Consider the following 23,147-nt stretch of genomic DNA (forward strand, 5'->3'; position numbering starts at 1 on the left):
CTATAACCAATTATTCATTATTTAATAACAACTGTAGAAGGTATATGTCATATACATATACTATACTTCATGATTTTCCAAGTATAAGCAAAATAAATCAATTATTCATTTTGCTTATACTTGGAAAATCATGAAGTATAGTATATGTATATGACATCTCAAACACTATGACCATATATTGTATATGTATAATCATATATTGGTCCACGTTAGTCACCCGAATATGCTATTTTCTTTGACATCTCACATACATTATAATCATATACGTATAGTATATGTATATATATATATAATCATATTCCCTTTTCTTTAAACTAATATATATATATATATTTATACATATAATTAAAGTATAATCAATATGATAACTAATATTTGTCCTCGTTACTCACCCACCACCCTTACCTCATTTTCCCATATCAATCTTAATCATTTGGATAACTATACAAATCCAAATTTGTTCAATAAAATATTACTTTACAGATTATTTTCTACTTTGGAGTAGTTTTTTTTAGCTTGTGTGTGTGGTAGATAAAATTAATGTTGCGGGTTTTTTCGTTCATGTTGTTATTACTCCTTCCGTTTTATAATATAAGATGTTTAGAGAAGTATTTTTATTTATGATTGGTTTAACTTTTTAAAAATAATTATTTCTTAATATGCGTATTTTCACTAAAACATCTTATATTTTGAAACAGAGGAAATATTATTTATTTATTTATTATTGAATAATACTTAACAGATTTGACTAAATCTACTATTATTCAGTATCAAAGATACGATTTTATTTTATCCATGCTTATATATAGCTTAAGAAAGTGCTTCCATAGATCTATCAATACAACACGTTAGCAAGCACAGTGTCAGTTCCATTCCTTCTCCAAAGGTAAACACAGTTCTCCATTAATCCGCAGTTTTATTATAGGTTTTGACTAGTAATAAAGTTTTGTCGTAACTGGTATAAGTTTTGTTATAGTTTAATATACTGACTTTGTTATTTTTAATAAATATATGTAGATGAGTCTTATGGAAAATGAAGGCCGAGCTCAAGGAGGCATGGCAGCCGTTTTAGGTTTTTTAACCCATCAAGAACACCTCATCTGTGATAAAAAGAAAAAACAAAATTTAGAAAATTTATTTCACATCATTTGTGTAATTATTTTTTATTTATGCCTTGTTGTAATATTTTAATATTTGATTATCTAATAAATGAATTATGTCTTTTACTTTTTAATCATGAAGATATATATTCTAATTTAGAAAAAATTAAATTAATAGCTAATGTGCTGAACAAATGATATAGCAAAATACTGTGATGAATAAATTACATCACTAATTTGCTGCATAAATAACGTTACAATATTACAACAAATATAACAATAAATTAATTTGTTAGAAAATTGTAATGTTATTTGCTACAAGTTTTATGTGACAATAAGTTGCAACCATTTAGAGTTGCAAACGTGTGTCACAATTATGCAACAAAATTTATTACAATAGTAAGTTGCATTAATACGACAAATATAGCAAGAAGTTATTTCATTGTAAATTTTGCAACAAATGCAAATTTGCAACGCCCAAACATCAACAAATAAAATGTGTCTCAATTTTGTTGCAGTGTCATGATTTACAACGATATATTAAATTATTGCAACAATTTTCAGTGTTGTAATATGAGTATTTTCTTGTAGTGCTTTTCTGCTTCTACTTTGGCTAATGGTGTTTTGTGGCATCAGCGTCTTGGACATGCGTCACCAGCTGTTTTGAGTAAACTTGTTAGTGTCATTCCTTCTTTACGGTCTTTAGTTTCTAATAATACTCAGTGTCAAATTTGTCATTTAGCAAAACAGAAAAGACTAGCTTATGTTTCTAATAATAATCTTGCTAAGAAACCTTTTGATCTTATTCATATCGTACATGGGGTCCTTTTAGTACATAGTCTGTTGAGGGTTTTAAGTATTTCTTAACTTTGGTAGATGATTGTACTTGTGTAACCTGGATCTATATGATGCGTAATAAAAGTGATGTTTCTACTATTTTTCCGACTTTTATCAAAATGATTTCTACTCAATATGATTCTAAAATCAAAACCATTAGATCTGATAATGCACCTGAGCTAGCTTTTACTGATATAGTTAAAGAACAAGGAATGTTACATCAATTTTCATGTGCTTATACACCTCAGCAAAATTATGTCGTTGAACGGAAGCATCAACATCTATTGATTGTGGCTAGAGCTTTGTTATACCAATCGAACATACCTTTGAAGTATTGGAGTGATTGTGTATTGACTGCAATGTTTTTGATTAATCGCTTACCTTCATCTTTGTTAAATGATAAATCTCCTTTTCAACAACTTTGTGAAAAACAATCTGATTATTTTAAACTCAAAAGTTTTGGTTGCGTATGCTTTGTTTCAACTAATGTCAATGAAAGGAATAAATTTTCACCTAGAGCAAAGCCTTGTGTTTTTCTTGGTTATCCAACCGGTTATAAGGGATATAAACTGCTAGATTTAGAGTCTCATTCTATTACAATTTCTCATAATGTTGTCTTCTATGAAAATATTTTCCCTTTTAAAACGTCGGATTTGTTATCTACTGCAGTTGATATGTTTCCAAATAGCATACTTCCTTTGCCTGCACCATTGCGTTTTGTTGATTCTATGTCTTTTCTTGATGATGATGCTATTGAAATTGACATTCCTGATCTTCCTGATGCATCTCATACATCTACATCACATACTACACAATGGGATCTTAGTACCATTCCTGTAGAGAATCCTGTTCGTACACATGATACAGGTACTGATTCTTTATCCATGGCTAGACCTAAACGGACTACTAAGACTCCCTCCTATCTCTCTGAATATCATTGTGCTTTGGTTCCTTTTATATCTATAGAACCACCTTTGTCATCCTCTTCTACACCACCAGATAAAACACTTCTTGCTAAACCATTTACTACCCCTTATCCCATTTCTTCTATTGTCTCCTATGATCGCTTTACTTCTTTGTCTCAATCTTATATTTTCTCTTATAGCCTTGAAACTGAACCTAAAACCTTTGCCCAAGCCATGAAATCAGAAAAATGGACAAATGCAGCAGGTGCTGAGCTTAATGCTCTTGAGTCTGCACATACTTGGGATGTTGAATCTTTACCACAAGGTAAGAATGTTGTTGGTTGTAAATGGGTATTTACTATGAAGTATAATCCTGATGGTTCATTGGAGAGATATAAAGCTAGGTTGGTTGCCCAAGGGTTTACACAACAAGAAGGTTTGGACTACATTGAAACTTTTTCTCCTGTGGCAAAGTTGACTAGTGTGAAGCTACTACTTGGTGCAGCTGCTAAGAAAGGGTGGAGTTTAACACAGATGGATGTCTCTAATGCCTTTCTACATTGAGATTTAGATGAAGAAATTTATATGAGTCTACCTCAAGGGTATACTCCTCCACCAAATGTCACCTTGCCTCCTAATCCGGTATGTCAACTTCGCAAATCTCTATATGGCTTGAAGCAAGCTTCTCGACAATGGTATAAGCGTTTATCCTCTGTTTTGTTGGGTGCAAACTTCATTCAGTCCCTGGCGGATAATACACTTTTAGTCAAAGAGAGACCCTGATCTTTTATTGCAGCTTTAGTCTATGTTGATGATAACATGATCGCTAGCAATGATGATAAAGCAATGGATAGTTTGAAGGCATTATTACGGTCTGAATTCAAAATTAAGGATCTTGGTCCTGCCAGATTTTTCCTTGGACTTGAAATCTCACGCTCCTCCAAAGGTATCTCGATTTGTCAGAGAAAGTATGCACAGAACTTGTTGGAGGATGCAGGTTTACTCGGTTGTAAACCAAGTCCACTCCCGATGGATCCTAGTCTACATCTCACAGCTGCAATGGGGACACCTCTTCCTAATCCTTCAGATATTCACCTTTAGGCGGCTCATAAGGTACTCAAGTATATCAAAGCCAATCTTGGCCAAGGTCTAATGTACTTTGTAGATTCAGAGATATGCTTGAATGGTTTCTCGGATGCTGATTGGGCAAACTGTAAGGATACAAGGCGATCAATAACTGGCTACTGCATTTATCTTGGTGACTCCTTAATCTCGCGAAAGTCGAAGAAACAGAGTGTTGCGAGCCGGAGCAGTATAGAGTCAGAATATCGTAGCATGGCCCATGCGACTTGTGAGATTATTTGGTTGCAACAGCTATTGAAGGATCTCCATCTCCAGGTGACTAGTCCTGCTAAGCTTTACTGTGATAATAAATCGGCTATGCATATTGCTATGAATCCAATATTTCATGAGCGGACGAAGCATATCGAGATCGACTGTAACACGGTTCGTGATCAGATTAAAGCTGGCAAGCTCAAAGTTTTTCATGTTCCATCAGAGAACCAGCACACATACATTCTCACCAAACCGCTTCATCCAGGTCCTTTCTATGGATTGCTTTCTAAGATTTCATTATCAAGTCTTTATCTTCCAAACGAGGCACCTTTGAAGATAACGACTTGAGAGAGGCGTATTAGGATACATGAGGATTGGTTATTGACTGGTTATCAATCGGTTATCTCTGGTGTACTTAGTTTGGAGTAATGAGAAGTTTGTATATAAGGAGATAAGTATTATCTTCCTAAACTAAGCTTTGTAATACACATTTAATTTCTGTTAAAAGAAAGTTTGTTAGAGCTTTGATTGCTCTTCTCTTCTTCTTCTCCGTTGTGTTTCTCCCGTGAATCTGAATCTTAATAGGAAGAAGATTCTTGTAAAGTTAAAAGTAGTCCAACACTACAGCTTACTAAAAAAAATTTCAAAGTAGAGAAATAGTTGAATCATAATTTCGACTGAATCTTCGGTTTTCTATTTTTTTTTATGAATTACAAAGTTTAAACTATTGGACTTAATAATAGATGGATATATATATGGTCACTCAAATTTCAACTTCAAATGAAAACAATTTTTTTGATGGCTAATGCAAATGCTAAAAATCAAACATTTTCATTATTCAGAAAAAAAAAGAAGGTCAGTTTGGCGTCTAAAAAATATCCAATTCTAATATCTCCATAGTTAATAACTTAATATTTATGTTTGAGGCTTAAAAATTCGTATAGAGGCTAAGAAAGCCCGATATAACCATTAATAGGCCCATCAAGATTGAAGAAAATTTTACTTTCCCACGCGTTTCACGTTTTTGTCTTTTTCTTCATGCCTTTTTTTTTTTTTTATGTGGACCTCTCGAGTCTCTCGAGTCTCTTCTTCAAAAGTCAAAACCAATTCTTCTGATACAGACACAGCTTTCACTCTCCTCTCTAAAATCTGATGATTTGATCCATTCGTATTGTTATGCATTCACCATAATTTCTCACCGGCTGCAACTAGGGGTTTTTTTTTTCCGGCTTGTTTTGGTTAACGAAAGCAAAAACAAACAAACAATGGTGTGTTTCAATTTCAATGGGTTTAAGACGAAGATTACTCTAATTGGACTTGGTTTGGGACAGATCCTCTCCCTTCTCTCTACCTGCGTCTGAGTTCGCCAGAAAAGGTTTTACCTTTTTTCCAAATTCCAACCCAACCCATTTTTTTTTTTTATTTAAATTGATTGGCTTTACACAAATTTGAAACCTTTTGTAGGAATTAATGCTCCAACATCACAGTCTTTTCTGGGTTATGTGTTACTGGCTATCGTCTATGGAGGTATCATGCTCTATCGAAGATCCACAATTCAAGTCAGTATTTTGAAGTTTTTTTCACTCTCTATTGCTCTCCCTTTCAAAATATAAGATGTTTTGGTCAAAGCACACAATTAAGAAAAGACCACTTTAAAAAAAATTTATCCAATCATAAAATAGAAAATATTTAATTAATCTAAAAATAGCATAGAAGGTTGATAAATCTTATATTATGAAACAAAAAATCTTCTCTAAATCATGAAACGGAGGAAGTATATACTATATTCCTCTTGTCTTGGGTAATCATTGATCATTGGAGTGTCTTGTGTGGGTTTTTGTCTCGTTTATAAGGGAACCAAAAACTGTTGTGAGAATCAGCATTGAAGGTTTCATTAGTAATCTTCTAACTAACGAGTATTGCTAATGCCAAATACATTTGTAGGCCAAGTGGTATTATTATCTCCTCCTTGCTTTAGTTGATGTGGAGGGCAACTTTCTCGGTGAGTGTCCTCACTCTCACTGAAAGACTTCTTCTTTTCCTGATGTTGTGTCTGTTGCCCTTAATGTTGCTCAAGCTTTGTCCAGCCGAGGCTGCAGAGAAAGTAATATGTTATTTGACTCTTTTGTGGTGAGTATTAGTACAATGATGAGATTTTGAATCATAACTCCATTGCTTTGGTTTTACAGTGGTAGAGGCTTATCAGAACACATCAATGACGAGTGTCATGCTACTGGACTGCTGGGCGATCCCTTGCGTTTTGGTCTTGACTTGGGCTTTCCTGAAAACAAAATACAGTTTGATGAAGATCAGTGGTGTGGTTATCTGTATTGTTGGCGTTGTCATGGTAGTTTTCTCAGATTTCCATGCAGGGGATCGAGCTGGTAACGGTTTTAAAACTGATTCATTACTTCTCTAATTCTCTTTCTCTTGTTTTCTTACCATGGCTTCACTCTTCCCAAGCCTGCAAGTAAACACATATTGGCCTGAGAAACGCATATTATGGTGGCTTTCAGGAGGAAATAATCCTGTCAAAGGAGATTTTCTTGTTATAGCTGGAGCAACCTTGTATGCTGTCAGTAATGTCAGCCAGGTAAGCAAGTTGCTAATCACATACTACAAACACTTTTAAGATATCGCCATTTAAAACATAAAAGAAAATTAATGAAATTAAGTGTGCTTGTAAAGTTGTAATTCTAGTCTCCTGAAGAATGCAGACAGAGTTGAACTCATGTCCTTTGTGGGCCTTTTTGGCGCAATTATTGGTGGTTCAGATGTATCCTTCAAACACAAGGCTAACACTTTTATGTTTCTTATACTTATATACTATCAAAGAGAATATTCTTTGACTTGTCCATAGAAGCATATTTGAACGTGATGCACTTAAAGCTATTCAGTGGTCAACTGGGGCTGTAAGTTTGTTGCAACATTAGAGATATCCATTTTCCTTTCAATCTCGGTATACTAAAGACTTTTTCTTTTAGCAAGTACCAAGTTAAAAAGTTGCTACGGTTATGTAATTTCAGGTTTTGCCTTTCCTTGGAATTGCACTCGGGGTGTTTCTCTTCTACTCGTTACTCACAGTCGTACTCAAGGTATGAGACAAAACAAAAACCATACACTGACCTCCTTCACTCTCGATATTCATGTCAATTTGTCCGTTTGTTGCCATGCCTCTGAAACATTTAACATTTTTTGAAAATATGGTCTTATTAGACATGGTTCAGCAATGTTCATTCTCCTCTCGTTACTCACATCATACATGTGGGCGGTTTTGATTTGCATTTTCGCTTACCATGAGAAGGTTAGCTCGCTTTGTATATCGAACATCATCATATGACATACTTACATTTCTGTCAGTAGAAACCAGTGTATGTGAATGTTGGCTATATATGCTAGGTCGACTGGCTCTATTACTTGGCATTTGCTACTACAGCTATTGGACTGATCATATACTCAATGTACTGTCTTTTCTCATCTTTCTTCAATTCCAATATCTGTTCTGCACTCCGGAGATCTTCAGTATTCTTCACACCCTTGTTTTTCATTTCTTGATGTTCTCATTTCTCAGGAAGGAGAAAGATCAGGAGGAACAAAGAGATGGAGAAGTGGTAAGTGAGCAGAGGAAGAAGGTGTTCGATGCAGAGGATGGTGAATCACTTCGAGACAGCCTTATAGGTGCTCCCACCTGAACCCAAAGCCTGAGTTTTGTTGTTGTTGTATATGTCATTGGCTGTAAAGATAAAGAAACTTGTAGGTGGAGAGACAAGTTAGTAGTCATTTATAACAATTGGTGACTGTAAAAAAAGGCCTTGTTTGATCTTAATTCAACTGTAAACACAAAAATAAGATATAGTAGTTACTTCCAAATGTATCAAGCTGTAGGCTATTTATTTAACTTACTACTAAATTGTAAGATGTTCTATTATGGTCACATACCCTGGTTATTCTACAAACAGTGCATCTCCACAGAGCTCTATTATGGTCAATTGGTCATGTAGTTGCCGACAGATCTATCTTAATCCAATAATGCGTTGCAAATTCAATGATTGGTTACGAGTCTTACAACGACAATACTAATTAAAGACTCCCCATGACTTTTCTCTCTCCTCTGCAGCTAGAGTTTGGTTTCACGGGATAATTGTTGGATTGAAGGTAGAAACCAGTAATGGCGTGTTTCAGTTTCAATGAGATGAAGACGAAGAAGACTCTGATTGGACTTGGATTAGGACAGATCATCTCGCTTCTCTCTACATTTCTTTCGTTTGCAGCGTCTGAGATCACCAGAAAAGGTTTCACCTTTTTCTATAAAACCCATATTTTCATTAATACATTTCATAAATACACAAATTTGAAACCTTTACAGGTATTAATGCTCCAACATCGCAGTCGTTCATGGGTTATCTTTCACTTGCAATCGTCTATGGAGGTATCATGCTGTATCAAAGACCCACAATTAAAGTCAGTAATGTATTGATGATCTTCTCTTCTTGGAAACTTTAGATTATTATACTGTTGCTTCTTCCTCTTGGGTGAATTAGTGATCTTTCGAGTGTGAGTTTTGTATATTTTATAGGGAAACAACAAATTGTAATGAGAGTTTTTGTTTGAAAGGTTTCATATTGAGTGCCAAAACAGAGTAGTCTTATATAATGTTCTCTGACTAGCAAATGTTGCTAACATCTTCAATCCACATATTGTTGTAGGCGAAGTGGTATAACTATTTACTCCTTGCTTTTGTTGATGTTGAGGCAAACTTTCTCGGTGAGAAAAGAAAAAAAAACTCTTCTTTTGTCCCATTCTTTGGCTTGAGCTCTGATCCTGCGTTTTCATGACAATGTAACTTCGTTACAGTGGTGAAGGCTTATCAGTACACATCAATGACGAGCGTCATGCTACTGGACTGCTGGGCGATCCCTTGCGTTTTGGTCTTGACATGGGTTTTCCTGAAAACAAAATACAGACTGATGAAGATCAGTGGTGTGGTTATCTGTATTGTTGGTGTTGTCATGGTAGTCTTCTCAGACGTCCATGCAGGGGATCGAGCTGGTAATGGTTTAGTTCTCTTTCCCTTTTTTCAAGCCTGCAAGTAAATACTCACATATTGGCCCAAGAAACTTGATTCAAACATATATATATGGTGGCTATTAGGTGGAAGTAATCCTGTTAAAGGAGATCTTCTTGTTTTAGCTGGAACAACCTTGTCTGCTGCCTGTAATGTCAGTGAGGTAAGAAAGTCTCGAATCATATACTTTTTCTTTTTATGTTACTGTATCGCGAAACGATACTTTCAAAAAGTACCAAAATTTAGTGTACTTGAATTCTAGTCACCTTGTTTCTCTTTTATAGGAGTTCCTTGTGAATAATACAGACATGATTGAGGTATTGGCCTTTTTGGGAATTTTTGGCACAATTGTTACTGCCGTACAGATGTATCCTTCAAACAACAAGACCAATACTTTTTCTGTTTCTTAAACCTAAATGAATATTCCTTGACTTGGCCATAGAAGCATATTGGAACGTGGTGTGCTCAAAGCGACTCACTGGTCAACTGAGACGGTAAGCATGCTGCCACACTTGCGATATTCATTTCCCTTTTAATCTCTGCAAGCCGAAGGACTTCTTTTCTTAAAGTCATTTTGTACTTGTTGTGGTTCCAGATTTTACTTTACCTTGGACTCGCACTTGCGTTATTTCTCTTTTATTCATTAGTCGCAGTCTTAATTCAGGTATGAGACAAAACTGAAACCATATGATCAAACGCTCTCATTTCCATGCCAATGTCTCTGAATATATAACCATCTTTCGAACATGACCTTCTCAGACCAATGGGGCAACAATGTTCAACCTCTCGTTGCTCACATCAGACATGTGGGCTGTTTTGATCCGCACTTTTGGTTACCACGAGAAGGTCTGCTCGTTTTTTGCTTCAAACATCAAGAAAACTCTTTTACATTTTCTGTCCGCAGAAACCAGCTGATGAGATAAAATGGTTATGCATGTATGTTAAATGTCAGGTTGATTGGCTCTACTTCTTGGCATTTGCTACTACAGCTATTGGACTGATCATATACTCAATGTACAGTCTTGTTTAGTCTTTCTTCAAGAACAATACTTGTTCTGCACCCGTGGTATACAATACATGGAGAGCAGTATTCTTCACCCATTAATTGTTTATACCCCTTTGTTGATATTTTCAGGAAAGAGAAAGATGAAGAGGAACAAAGAAAGTTTCTCGATGAGGAAGACGGTGAGTCACTTCGCAGCAGCCTTATAGTTGCTTCCACCTGAAACATAACTCTGTACCTATAGCTAATCAAAGCGACAAAGCCTCAGGGTTTTATTTATCTATGCCATTGGCTGTGACATATAAGATTATTTTTTTTCCGGAGCAGAAACTTTTGGGGGCAGACAAGCTTGTATAGTTCTCTCCCAAATTTGGTGATTGTAAAGAAAAATATGGCTTTGAATATTATTTGATGCAGATTAGTTTGAGTGCTATTTATAATATGATGTTTGAAATGGTGTTTGTTTCCATTGAGACACAGTACTCTTCTCTCTTATCCATTGTATAGTAATCACCGTAATTTCACACCGGAGAATCTCTGCTTCTTCTAACAAGGAGAGTCTAAAAGAAGAGAGAAAATGGTGATGGGTTCCTATTTCAATGGGATCAAGACGAAGAATACTCTAATTGGATTTGGTTTGGGACAGATCCTCTCGCTTCTCTCTACTTCTATCAGCTTTACTGCGTCTGAGTTCTCCAGAAAAGGTTTTACCCTTTTTTCCAACCCCTTTTTTTTAATTTTTTAAACATTGATTGGCTTACACAAATTTGAAACCTTTTATAGGGGTTAATGCTCCAACATCACAGTCTTTTCTGGGTTATGTGTTACTGGCTATCGTCTATGGAGGTATTATGCTCTATCGAAGATCCACAGTTCAAGTCAGTACTGAAGTTTTCTTTCACTCTCTTGTCTTGGGTAATCAGTGATCATTGGAGTGTCTTACTGTCTTGTGTGAGTTTTTGGTCTAGTTTATAAGGGAAACATAAACTGTAGTGAGAATGAGCATTGAAGGTCTCGTTAGTATTCTTCTAACCAACGAGTAACGAGTGTTGCTATTGCCAAATAAATTAGTAGGCCAAGTGGTATAATTATGGGATCTCCTCCTTGCTTTAGTTGTTCAAAATTTAATTGTAAACACAAAAATAAGATATAGGAGTTCCTTCAAATGTATCAACTTCTAGGCTTTCCTCCTTGCTTTAGTTGTTCTTAACTTACTACTAGAATGTAAGATGTTCTATTGTGGTCATATGGTTACATACATACACATACCTTGCTTTAGTTGTTCAAATGTATCAAAAATAAGATATTGGATCTCCTCCTTGCTTTAGTTGTTCTTAACTTACTACTCGAATGTAAGATGTTCTATTGTGGTCACATACACTGGTTATTCTACAAACGGTGCATCTCTCCACAGAACTCTATAATGGTCACTTGAAAGCTCACCGTTATATACAAACGTCATGTAGTTGCCGACAAATCCATTAAAGACAATGATTTATTACGACGACAAAACTCATTAAAGACTCCCTATGACTTTTCTCTCTTCTCTGCAGTTAAGTTTGGTTTCACGGGATAATTGTGGGATTGAAGGAAGAAAACAGTAATGGCGTGTTTCAGTTTCAATGAGATGAAGACGAACAAGACTCTGATTGGACTTGGATTAGGACAGATCATCTCGCTTCTCTCTACATTTTTTGCGTTTGCAGCGTCTGAGGTCACCAGAAAAGGTTGCACCTTTGTTTTGAAACCCATCTTCTCTTTAATACATTTCAATATTTCATATATATACATATATAGAGGCTTACACAAATTTGAAAACTTTTATATATAGGGATAAATGCTCCAACAACACAGTCGTTCATGGGTTATCTTTCACTTGTAATCGTCTATGGAGGTATCATGCTGTATCGAAGACCCGCAATTAAAGTCAGTAATGTATTGATGATCTTCTCTTCTTGGAAACTTTAGATTATACTGTTGCTTCTTCCTCTTGGGTGAATTAGTGATCTTTCGAGGTTTTGATATTGAGTGCCAAAACTTATAATGTTCTCTAACTAGAAAAGTGTTGCTAACATCGTCAATGTCCAAATTGTTGTAGGTGAAGTGGTATAACTATTTACTCCTTGCTTTCGTTGATGTGGAGGCAAGCTTTCTCGGTGAGAAAAAAAAAAAAAAAAAAAAAACTCTTCTTTTGTCTCTGATCCTGCGTTTTCATGAGAATGTAACTTCGTTACAGTGGTGAAGGCTTATCAGTACACATCAATGACGAGCATCATGCTACTGGACTGCTGGGCGATCCCTTGCGTTTTGGTCTTGACTTGGGTTTTCCTAAAAACAAAATACAGACTGATGAAGATCAGTGGTGTGGTTATCTGTTTTGTTGGTGTTGTCATGGTAGTCTTCTCAGACGTCCATGCAGGGGATCGAGATGGTATGTTTAGTTCTCTTTCCCTTTTTTCATTTACCATGGCTTCAAGCCTGCAAGTGAAAAAACTCACATATTGGCCCAAGAAACTTGATTCAAGCATATGTATATGGTGGCTTTTAGGTGGAAGTAATCCTGTTAAAGGAGATCTTCTTGTTTTAGCCGGAACAACCTTGTCTGCTGCCTGTGATGTCAGCGAGGTAACAAAGTCTCACTTTCAAAAAAGTACCTGTTTTTAGTGTACTTGAATTCTAGTCTCCTTGTTTCTCTTTTGTAGGAGTTCCTTGTGAAGAATACAGACATGATTGAGGTATTGGCCATTTTTGGAATTTTTGGCACAATTGTTGCTGCCGTACAGATGTATCCTTCAAACAACAAGACCAATACTTCTTTATGTATCTTAAACCTATATGAATATTCCTTGACTTGGCCATAGAGGCATATTGGAACGTGGTGTGCTCAAAGAGATTCACTGGTCAACTGAGCCGGTAAGCATGCATGCTGCCACACTTGCGATATCCACAGGAACAAAGGACTTCTTTTCTTAAAATCATTTTTGTAATTTTTGTGGTTCCAGATTTTACTTTACCTTGGAGTCGCACTTGCGTTATTTCTCCTTTATTCATTAGTCGCAGTCTTAATTCAGGTATGAGACAAAACTGAAACCATATGATCAAACACTCTCATTTCCATGACAGTGTCTCTGAATATAACCATCTTTTGAACATGATCATCTCAGACCAATGGTGCAACAATTTACAACCTCTCGTTGCTCACATCAGACATGTGGGCTGTTTTGATCCGCACTTTTGGTTACCACGAGAAGGTCTGCTCATTTTTTTTGAATCGAACAGAAAAAAAACTCTTTTACATTTTCTGTCTGTAGAAACCAGCTGATGAGATCAAAATGGTTATGTATGTATGTTAAACGTCAGGTTGATTGGCTCTACAGCTATTGGATTGATCATATACTCAATGTACAGTCTTATTTAGTCTTTCTTCAAGTACAATATCGGTTCTGCACCCGTGGTATACAATACATGGAGAGCTGCAGTATTCTTCACCCATTGTTGATATTTTCAGGAAGGAGAAAGATGAAGAGGAACAAAAAAGTGGGGAAGTGGTAAGTGAGCAGAGAAAGTTTCTCGATGAGGAGGATGGTGAGTTACTTCGCAGCAGCCTTATAGTTGCTTCCACCTGAAACCTAACTCTGTAGACTGTACCTAGCTAATCAAAGCCCTCAGGGTTTTAAGTATCTATGTCATTGGCTGTGAGATTTAATATTATTTTTCCCGGGAAGAAACTTTGACAAGTTTGTATATTTCTCTCCCAAGATTTGGTAATTGCAAAGCAAAATATGGCTTTAAATATTTGATGCAGATATAGTTTGAGTACTAATTGTAATATGATATTTCAAATGGTGTTGGAATCTACAACAGTTGCACCAGTTGTAAAACAGTATATTTTTTCTTTGAATATAATTTAACATTTGATTCAAAAAAAAATATATATATATTTCAAATGGTGTTTGTTTCTCAGAATTTGACTTACAAAGATATAAATACTATATATCACCTAACATTTTATAAATGACTATCTCAATCCCAAGAAGGCAAGACCTATTCCAATTAAACTGAGGATAAAATAAGGCAACAGCTCACAAAGGAGACACAGTACTCATCATTGAATGTAGTTAAAGTCTCCTCCCTATGCTCTCCGCTCTGATCCATTGTATAGTTATCTATTATTTTCATTCACCGTAACTTCAAACCGGAGAAACCTCTGCTTCTTACAAGTAGAGTTAAAAGAAGAGAGAGAAAATGGTGGTGGGTGCCAATTTCAAGGAGATTAGGACCAAGAAGACTTTGATTGGTCTTGGTTTGGGACAGCTCCTCTCGCTTCTTTCTACTTCTAATGGTTTTACATCTTCTGAGCTTGCCAGGAAAGGTTCAAGATTCTTCATTTTTAAGCTTATGATTTGAGGATCTATTACCATTACACCCAGCAGCTTTCGTGATCTGTCTGAAAATTTGTGAATAGGGATCAATGTTCCAACATCGCAAACATTCCTAAATTATGTGTTACTGGCAATCATATATGGAGGTATTATGCTGTATCGAAGACCCGAAATTAAGGTCAGTATTGTAATTCTCTTCTTGAAAACATTGGCCTCTAACTCTGTGTTGAGTTCCAAAAGCAATGTGTGCCAAACAAAAGTGTCTATATATAGTCTAACTAGCAAGTATTGCTAACATATTCTATGCGATCGAAATTGCAGGTGAAATGGTATTACTATTTCCTCCTTGCTATAGTTGATGTGGAGGCGAATTTTCTTGGTGAGTGTTCTAGCTGATAAAGATCTTCTTATGTCAAGTTTTTGTGGCTTTTTTTAACCCTGACAAGTACTTTGTAGTTTTTTTGCTTTGTGTGAGTATGACTATGAAACTATGAAATAAAAAATCCATTGCTTTGCTTTTACAGTGGTGAAGGCTTATCAGTACACATCATTGACAAGTGTCATGCTACTGGACTGCTGGGCGATCCCTTGCGTTTTGGTCTTGACTTGGGTTTTCCTGAAAACAAAATACAGATTGATGAAGATCAGTGGTGTGGTTATCTGTATTGTTGGTGTTGTTATGGTAGTCTTCTCTGATGTTCATGCAGGGGATCGAGCTGGTAATGGTTTTGAAACTGATTCTTGAGTCAGTTTTTTGTAACTGCAGGTTCACTGATAAAATCGATTATAGCATTTTAATGATGGTATTTTCAGGAGGACGTAATCCTATCAAAGGAGATTTTCTTGTTATAGCTGGGGCAACCTTATATGCTGTCAGTAATGCCAGTGAGGTAAGCAAGTCCGCAGACAAGAAGATGTTGTTATATCGCGCAAAAATGTAAATTTATTGTTCCTTGGTTATAGGAGTTCGTTGTGAAGAAAAATGGAGGAGACACAATTGAGTTGATGACCTTTTTGGGATTTTTTGGTGCCATTATTAGTGCCATTCAGATGTATCCTTAAGACCACAAGACTAAGACTATTATGTTTCTTAGACTCATAATTCATAATTCAGCTGTGGTTATTCCTTGACTTGTCCATAGAAGCATATTTGAACGTAGTGAGCTCACAGCGATTCACTGGTCAACTGGAGCTGTAAGTTTCTTGCTATATCCCTTAGCCTTCCAATTTTTGCAAACCAATTTTCTTTGCCGTTTCAGGTTTTTCCTTTCCTTAGATTTTCACTCACAGCGTTTCTATTCTACTCATTAGTCCCGGTCTTACTCAAGGTATGAGACAACGTTGAAACCATATGATCAAAACCTCCATCACTCTTTGAGACTGTAACATTTTTTGCAATGTGACTTTTCAGACTAATGGTTCAACAATGTTCAACCTCTCGTTGCTCACGGCAGACATGTGGTCAGTTTTGATACGCATTTTCGCATACCATGAGAAGGTTATAGCTCACTTTATAATATCAGGAAATTTTTACGTTTTCTGTCTGTAGAAACCAGCTGATGAGATCCATGGTCATGTATTGTATGTATGTTAATGTTAGGTGGACTGGCTATACTTCTTGGCATTTGCTACTACAGCTATAGGACTGATCATATACTCAATGTATAGTCTTTTCTAATCTTTCTTCAAGTACAATATCTGTTCTGCACACATGGCTTCATCAAGTACAAAAATCAAATCATCAATGGACTTATTCTTCACCATTTTTCCTATTTTCAATCTTTCTCAGTAAGGATAAAGATCTTGAGGAACACAAAAGTGGAGAAGCGGTTGACGAGGAGGCTGAGCGGAAAAAGTTGATCGACGAGGATGGTGATCCGGGATCCTAGCCACAGAGGGTTTTCTCAATGTCATCGACTGTGAATTAGATTATTGCTTCCAGAAAAAACAAAGGAACTTACTAGTAGAGAAAAGTTAAAAATTTATCTGTAACAATTGGTACAATAAAGAGAAAAAAGGGATTTATTTGATCTTAATTGTAAAAATGAAATGAAGATTTACCTCGTGAGAACAACATTGGACGTATTCTAGAAGTTACTTCAATTGTATCAACTTCTCTTTATTCTTGGTTTAATTTATTTTACTCACTACTACAACGTAAGAGGCTACATCTCCACACAGATCTAGTACGGTGATTTGAAAGCTCATCGTTATGTACACAAACGTCAAAGCAAAGAACTCCTTCTCTGTTTACTTGTTTCTTGGTTTCGTGACTTTAATCAGTAACGGGGTTTTAACGATATGCATCATTCAAACTCTCGTCATGAGAATTCAGTTTCCTTCTTCGTGAACGAGGGAATAGTAGCTGGTGGATCTTCTTCTCTGCTGCCATTTCTGTTGTAGCCTGTCACAATTCACAAACAATGATGAGAGAAGTATTAGCATATCCATGTCCTTATGTTTTCTTGTTGCAAAAAGGTGTATCTTTGTTTGATGTTTTAGTCTGAAAGTTCTCTCACCCTGGTTTTGAAAGGGAAACGGTGAGTTTGGACTTGTGCACCTGCGAAAACTCTCACGTCCATACCAAGACTATCTACACTGATCAGGTTAGCTTCCTACATGAGATAACCGCAAAGTAGCAGACTGGGTTACAAAATGTGGTAGCTAAGTAATCCGGAACTGTAACAGCGGGATAGGTATTAGAGATTAGTCGTATTGCAGATTATATTCAGAGACTTGGATACAATACCTCTGCATGAAGACCCTTCTTTTTGCAGAGAGCTTTCAGGGCAATGCTGGAGTTAATTCCCCTGTTGTTGAAGCGCTCTATGATTGCAGAAGTAGAGTGCACTAAGATATCTGGTTCGGCATCTTGAAAATCTTGCAAACTTATATAAGACTGAAAATAGTCAAAGAATCTAGACATCAACGCACAGTGTGAGGCCGTGGGAAAAAATATGAAACAATGACAGGTCGTATGTAACGTGCTCGCAAAGCAGCTAATATATTATATGCTTGCCATATTTTGAAAAGCCTTTGCCTTCATCCAAATGACCTGAAAATTATTCAAGGGAAACTGGGAAAGAGAACAGACCGAGGCAAAAACATACCTCTGCTCCATAGAGGGAGAGAATCTCTATTCCCACAATCTCTAATCTATATAGACTTGAACTCATATCGCTATCGTCACGTCTTAAACTACTGCTTGGGTTATCACCTGAAGATTATCCATAGGGAGAGAAATTCAAGATGTCAAACAGAACTATTCACAAGCACAAAATCAACAACAGCTTTTTGAGGTCAAGAAAATGTGAAAGGACCTTGAACCTCCCAGCTATAGTTATCTCTATCTTCCGAAGTAAATAATCTTCTTATATCGGATTCCTCGTCAAGGAAAGCGGGCCTAAGGCATCCGAGTATGGATACACCATTAGACGGATAGTCCATTTTCCGGTCATAGTCCATGCTAATTGCCTGCATGATTGCAAAGACAAGAGATACCAACTCAACGACATAGTCAATGCAATGCAAGACCAGTATGTATCAAATATAATGCTTATCTGCAATACCAGAGGGTTCGGTTCGGTAACTGTTGCAACGATCCAAGTTTAAATATGTCATTTTTAAAGGTTTTTTCATCATGCAATTGCAGATTGTATAGATATATAACCTTGGACAGGTGTTTGGCAAAGTAAATAGGATGAACCGCGTTGGAGGTATCAGGCATTCCCCAATCGACCGGAATATCTCTAGCTTCAGAATCCATAATCTACTCAAAATTTAAAAGTAGATCAGAAAAGACAGTTGTTAATAAGACAAGAGACTTTACATGTTTTGCAAGAAAACTAAGAGAGTGCAAATAGCTTCAACCTACCTCGAAATAATGGTCATCAAAAATAATTTGGTCAAGATTACCAATGTCCGAAATGTTATATTCCTCATGGATCCGTGTGTTTTCGTATCGTGGGACATCCATTCCAAAAAAGGCTTTCTACAAGTATGTGATGACAACTCCAATTAATAGGTGTTGGACGTTGTGCTTGTACCAAACTAATAAATGTTATCAATTATGTACATATACGAGACATTCTAGTTGATCAAAGACACGCTTACCACTGGATTACTAGCTCCAGGATCTTCTAAGATGTTCTCATCATCAGGAATTTCGAAAAAGATATCTAAATAGGAACAAACAAAGAAGCTGGTAAGAAAGAAAGTGAGCGATAGATATCAAATTTATCATAAATTTGAGATGAGACTAACCTCCATACTCATCAATAACATACTTAAAGTCGGACCATGAAGTATGATCGTGTGGTTCACAGTGAATAGCTCCAGGAAAAACCAGTACCGCACTGCTGTTAGCCTACAAGTAAACAAGGAAACGGTGTTCTTCATGCAAACTCAAAATAGCAAAACACCACAATGTTCTATTTCATATGACACTCAAGATCATGTTTTCTAGTGTTTCCCAGCTACAAACCTCGACAGTAGTCCTTGCTACTTCAGCAGGAGAGAGTTTTGTCTCCTGCACTCTTTTGGACGGCTTCAAGTCTTCTAAAGGATGATAGCCGTAGAAAGATGAATCAGGAACCGAATCAGAATAATCAGCAGCAACAGAAACTTTTGTGAGGCCAAGGTCATGGCCACCGGATGAAACATGAAATGCTGGTCCAAAAAAAGGAATCTTACATCTGGAACTGAATAGGAGAAAACACATTAACAACAATCAGGAAGATGATAAAGATTTTTATAACAAATCAGGAAGAGAAAAATCAGATAATCAATAGACAGACATACATATACGTGTTACATGTTTTTATAACTAAGAATACCTTAAAACAGAGAGATTAGCAGAGGAACATCTATCAAAAACACGACTTCTTGCGGTGCTGCCGTTTCTTTTGTAAGGCATGGAGGAAGAGAACTCATCCGCGCAAGGTTGATGGCAATGAGATGGACCTCCTAATGAAGAAGACACACAAAGAATGTTCAAATTCAATGCCTCCACCAAATTTACAGAAACAAAAAAAAAAGATGGAAATTTCAAAAAGAAGAGAACTTTGAAGTGTTAAATGATCAGATTTAAAGATCTCTAATTAATGAGATTAACATCTAATTCCCCCAACAACAAAAAAATTAGTCAAAAAAAAAAAAAAAAAAAAAAATCCCAGGTCTTCTTCTTGTTAAATTCAAAGCAGAGAAGGCTAAACGCCAAAAAAAGTGAAGGATTGAGGGAAATAATAAAAAGATTTGAAGAAAACAATTTGAGATAAACCCCAGAAAACGAATTCACGATCGAGCTCAAAAAAAAGAAAAAAGAAACGAGTTTTGCATCAATCAGCCAAAAGGAATGCTTTTTAGCCTTTAATGAGAAGAAGGGTTAATTTAATTCGTGTCTCTCAGGCATGCACTGTATCTTCTACAACCAACTTCAGATTAGTCAATGAACAACACAAGAGGAAACAAGAAGGAAGAGAGAGAGATCTCAAAAATTGGTGAAGTACGTACCGAGAGAGAAAGAAGAAGCAGCCGCCGCGATCACCATGATTTTATACACACAAAACAGAGGACGGGATCGGAGAAGCTGAAATCTCAGCCGCCGTGAAATGTCTGTCAATCGTAATACTCGTCGTACGCCGTAATATCCGCCGTCTTCGTGGCCGTCGTCGCTGATCACGTTTTTGTTTGGTCGTCTTTTCTTATGTTTACTGTCTGTCGCATCTCTCTCTCTCTCTTCTAATATTAAAATTTTTGCCAGAGACTTCAGAAAACTTTCAGCCTTTTTTAAAATATCATATTTATTTTTTTTTATTTTGTTTTGTTTCCTTTTTTGTCGTAATGGCAATTTTGATGATTTTTCTATTTTTCTTTTTAATCTATTTGGGTCAGATCATGGGAAAGGTTGTTGTGGTTGGTATTTTTCTTATGTTCTTTTTATATGGAAATCTCATATTTCGTTATCTTTTTTTCTATCTCAAAAAATAAAGAATAAAAAAATTTGTAATGAATAAAAATGATTGATGGATGGATATTCTTTTGATTCTTTTATTTAATGCTCATGATAAAACTCACATACGACCAATTGTGACCTCTGTTGTGTGTGTATGTCACATCAGTTTAGTACGGTTTAGCTGGTTTTGTTTGGTATTCTCTGGTTTAGTAAACCTAGACGAATGAATATGAATGGTTCAACTAGATTTCGTTGGTGATAGCGGTACCAACTTTTGAAGACGTTGAAGACGTTGACAACTACCACCATCTACAATCATGAAAATTCTTCCGAGGACTTATACATTCGTGGGAAATGTTGAAAGAATAGATTGGGATTATGATTTAAAGAGGGCGAAACAGAGGACTTTTACTGAGATAGTCAAAGATCACTGTGTTTACAAGATATCCAGCTTTAAGCCGACCGGCTAATTATAGAATAATGTATGCTCAAATCGACTATTTAACTTAGTGCAAGAATCGGATTGTTTCTAGACTCCTGCTCCAGGTTACTTGATGCATTCTCCATGCCTGTTCCTCGGTATTTATAGCTGATGGGACGTCTCACCCTCATACCTCAAGATCGATATAGTACCGCTTTAGGGCAAAGTCGGTGATCGCCTCTATGCAGGCTGTCGTTTAATGGGCTCTCCGTTTTTATTGGGCCTTCTAGAAACTCTGTCGGCCCGATAAGGATGTTCTGGTCAGTCAACGATTCTGAGGGTTAGGTTGACTATTCGGGAATGGGCTAGGTTGGAGGCCTGTTAAGGCAGAGTGAAACCCATATCCAACAATTGTCCCCCCCCCCCTAGTTCATTGTGGTCGATCTTGATTTGAGCCAATGAGCTTTTGTTTGGAAATTTTCGGCCTGGCCCATTTACGAAATATCATTATGGGGTCTCGCGTTTTTTTTGGAGAAAGTCGGATCGAAGCGTCGCGACTTGGGAATCGGGCCGTTTTGCGCCCAATCGTGGCACCTAGGGTTTCTCTTTCCTCCCCTTTTAAAGGAGGGTCTCTGGAGCGTTTTTCTCACTTCATCTCCAGCCGCAAAATTCGAGGTAACCCTTTATGCCTTTAGCTAGTTGCTTTTCTTGTAATTTTTAGCTTGTCATATTAGTAGCGTTTGGTTGGATTGTTGTTGTAACTGTCGGTCTCGATTATAATGTCGAACTCATGTGAGGATTACATGAGGGAGCGTTCGACTTCTAGTTCCTCTGGGGCCAGATCGTCAAATCACGCTTTCGGTACGTCTGATTCCGAGGCATCGACGGAGTCATCTAGGCTTGCGAGGCAGTCCAAAAGGTGCCGAAAAATGAGCTGGTCTCCCGAATTTAGAGCTAGTCATGGGTCCCCCTCTTCTTCTGACACACCCGTTGAGCCAGAAACGGTTGGTTCTACTCCTGATCGAGTAAGCCGCTTCGATTCTCCTCATTCTCGTGATGATGCGAGGTCTGCTAATGCCTCATCCGGAGATGAGATCGAGGTCGGCGAAGGGGTTGATCATCCTGATGCTCATTTTGACTCTGGTTCGACGCTCTGTGATGTCGAGTCGCTTTTCGCCATGACTGATTTTTGTAAGCCTCCTCGGCATGTTTCTATTGTATGTCCAACATGCGACGATCGAGTGTTTAAGTGCCTGGATGGGTATATTAGCTTGTACGAGCCTTATTTCACGAAGGGGGGTCTTCGCTTTCCGATCCCGGCCTTCTTGATGGACTATTGTTGGCGCGGTCAAAAGCGATTACTCAGCTCACCGTCCATACGATTCGAAATATGGTCGGTCTCAAATATCTCGCCGACCAGTGCGAGGTTAAATTGATGGCTTGCTTCGTCGAGAATATGATGCGCTTTACCAGGAAGAAAGGGTTTAATGGCATTTGGTATGCTAGCGCAATCCCTAGGTATAAGTTGATGGATCACACGCCATCGAAAACTCATACTTGGTTGAATAGATATTTTTACGCTAAGGTCGATGACGCCTAGGTAGAAGATACGTCGTTAGGCTTTAAAACTGGATGGAATTTGTCCCCTAGTAGTTTCTTGGGCGGACCCTGCTTTCTCTTTGTGTTAGTTTATCGATCACTGATCGTTTTGCTCTTTTCTTTGTTTACAGAGTTGGTTGAAAAGTCAGTTGATCCGCCAAATTCCGATTTTTTCGAGGTTCGCGACTTGCTTAGGAGGCAGACGGTTCTTGATTGGAGGAGTATCCCTCAATTGGATCAGGCTAGGGGCAGGAAACCGGTGAGAGGTATGATTCTGACAAGTTTACTAATTTGGTCGGCCGGCTTATTTTGCCTTGTTCCTTTCTTGTTACGGATCTCGACTTGTGTTCGCAGGACGTTCGAATAGCAAGAAGGTGGTTTAGATGGGAGTCCCTAAGTATTCTGGCAAGCCCGTTTTGAAGCAGAAGGATTCGGTGGAAGAAAAAGAACTACAACTGGCCTTGAAGAAGAGTTTGGTTGATCATTCATCTTTCTAGAGTTCTCGAGCTGCAGGCGCCTCGAGCAGTCGGGCTCCTGATAGTAAGTC

General features: G+C 37.1%; 3 protein-coding genes and 2 pseudogenes across 18 annotated transcripts; 4 read left to right on the forward strand and 1 right to left on the reverse strand.

Annotated features, from left to right (window-relative positions):
* The first annotated feature begins 5,294 nt into the window (after nt 1–5,294).
* Nucleotides 5,295–8,133, forward strand: LOC104699983 (uncharacterized; annotated as a pseudogene). The gene is made up of 10 exons (XR_015561812.1): nt 5,295–5,552; nt 5,642–5,736; nt 6,122–6,179; nt 6,367–6,561; nt 6,694–6,770; nt 7,013–7,089; nt 7,204–7,272; nt 7,394–7,481; nt 7,577–7,638; nt 7,749–8,133. The product of XR_015561812.1 is annotated as an uncharacterized LOC104699983 (transcript).
* On the forward strand, nt 7,749–10,699 carry LOC104699982 (uncharacterized). Of its 9 annotated transcripts, none has more exons than XR_015561808.1 (12): nt 7,749–7,855; nt 8,295–8,469; nt 8,544–8,647; nt 8,884–8,941; nt 9,032–9,226; nt 9,329–9,405; nt 9,527–9,559; nt 9,685–9,736; nt 9,838–9,906; nt 10,002–10,088; nt 10,195–10,256; nt 10,378–10,699. XR_015561808.1 is itself a non-coding variant. In XM_087458105.1 (12 exons), the coding sequence occupies exons 2-12, from the start codon at nt 8,346–8,348 to the stop codon at nt 10,466–10,468; spliced, it is 1,002 nt and encodes a 333-aa protein (XP_087314231.1). In that variant the 5' UTR covers nt 7,749–7,855; nt 8,295–8,345; the 3' UTR covers nt 10,469–10,699. The 9 variants fall into 9 exon arrangements, 4 of the variants coding, with proteins under 4 accessions (XP_087314231.1, XP_010413712.1, XP_010413713.1 ...); XR_015561810.1 differs by having other exon boundaries at nt 8,544–8,638; XM_087458105.1 differs by having other exon boundaries at nt 9,527–9,609.
* Nucleotides 10,700–10,752: 53 nt separating this feature from the next.
* LOC104699981 (uncharacterized) lies at nt 10,753–14,040 on the forward strand (annotated as a pseudogene). Its single transcript, XR_015561811.1, has 13 exons — nt 10,753–10,949; nt 11,029–11,123; nt 11,799–11,972; nt 12,077–12,171; nt 12,344–12,401; nt 12,482–12,676; nt 12,794–12,870; nt 12,948–13,030; nt 13,107–13,158; nt 13,248–13,316; nt 13,410–13,496; nt 13,606–13,647; nt 13,754–14,040. The product of XR_015561811.1 is annotated as an uncharacterized LOC104699981 (transcript).
* A 134-nt stretch (nt 14,041–14,174) lies between these two features.
* Nucleotides 14,175–16,749, forward strand: LOC104699985 (uncharacterized). Of its 3 annotated transcripts, none has more exons than XR_015561805.1 (11): nt 14,175–14,617; nt 14,711–14,805; nt 14,949–15,006; nt 15,152–15,346; nt 15,441–15,517; nt 15,591–15,679; nt 15,770–15,821; nt 15,939–15,955; nt 16,039–16,125; nt 16,228–16,289; nt 16,417–16,749. XR_015561805.1 is itself a non-coding variant. In XM_010415417.3 (11 exons), exons 1-11 carry the CDS (start codon nt 14,491–14,493, stop codon nt 16,514–16,516), a joined length of 1,011 nt encoding a protein of 336 aa, XP_010413719.1. In that variant the 5' UTR covers nt 14,175–14,490; the 3' UTR covers nt 16,517–16,749. The 3 variants fall into 3 exon arrangements, 2 of the variants coding, with proteins under 2 accessions (XP_010413719.1, XP_087314230.1); XM_010415417.3 differs by having other exon boundaries at nt 15,887–15,955; XM_087458104.1 differs by lacking the exon at nt 16,417–16,749 and having other exon boundaries at nt 16,228–16,307.
* LOC104699984 (uncharacterized protein At3g49140) lies at nt 16,632–20,546 on the reverse strand. 4 transcript variants are annotated; one of them, XR_015561802.1, is made up of 12 exons: nt 20,139–20,539; nt 19,463–19,592; nt 19,111–19,327; nt 18,891–18,993; nt 18,741–18,805; nt 18,502–18,618; nt 18,298–18,396; nt 17,948–18,101; nt 17,738–17,844; nt 17,377–17,526; nt 17,147–17,306; nt 16,632–17,031 (listed from the first exon to the last, which is right to left on the reverse strand). XR_015561802.1 is itself a non-coding variant. In XM_010415416.3 (12 exons), the coding sequence occupies exons 1-12, from the start codon at nt 20,173–20,175 to the stop codon at nt 16,921–16,923; spliced, it is 1,386 nt and encodes a 461-aa protein (XP_010413718.1). In that variant the 5' UTR covers nt 20,176–20,546; the 3' UTR covers nt 16,632–16,920. The 4 variants fall into 4 exon arrangements, 1 of the variants encoding a protein (XP_010413718.1); XR_015561803.1 differs by having other exon boundaries at nt 17,147–17,242; nt 18,197–18,396; XR_015561804.1 differs by having other exon boundaries at nt 18,197–18,396.
* Between the last annotated feature and the right edge of the window lie 2,601 nt (nt 20,547–23,147).

Source organism: Camelina sativa, chromosome 7 (genome assembly GCF_030686135.1).
Source record: "Camelina sativa cultivar CO46 ecotype springtype chromosome 7, ASM3068613v1".
Lineage (NCBI taxonomy): Eukaryota > Viridiplantae > Streptophyta > Magnoliopsida > Brassicales > Brassicaceae > Camelina > Camelina sativa.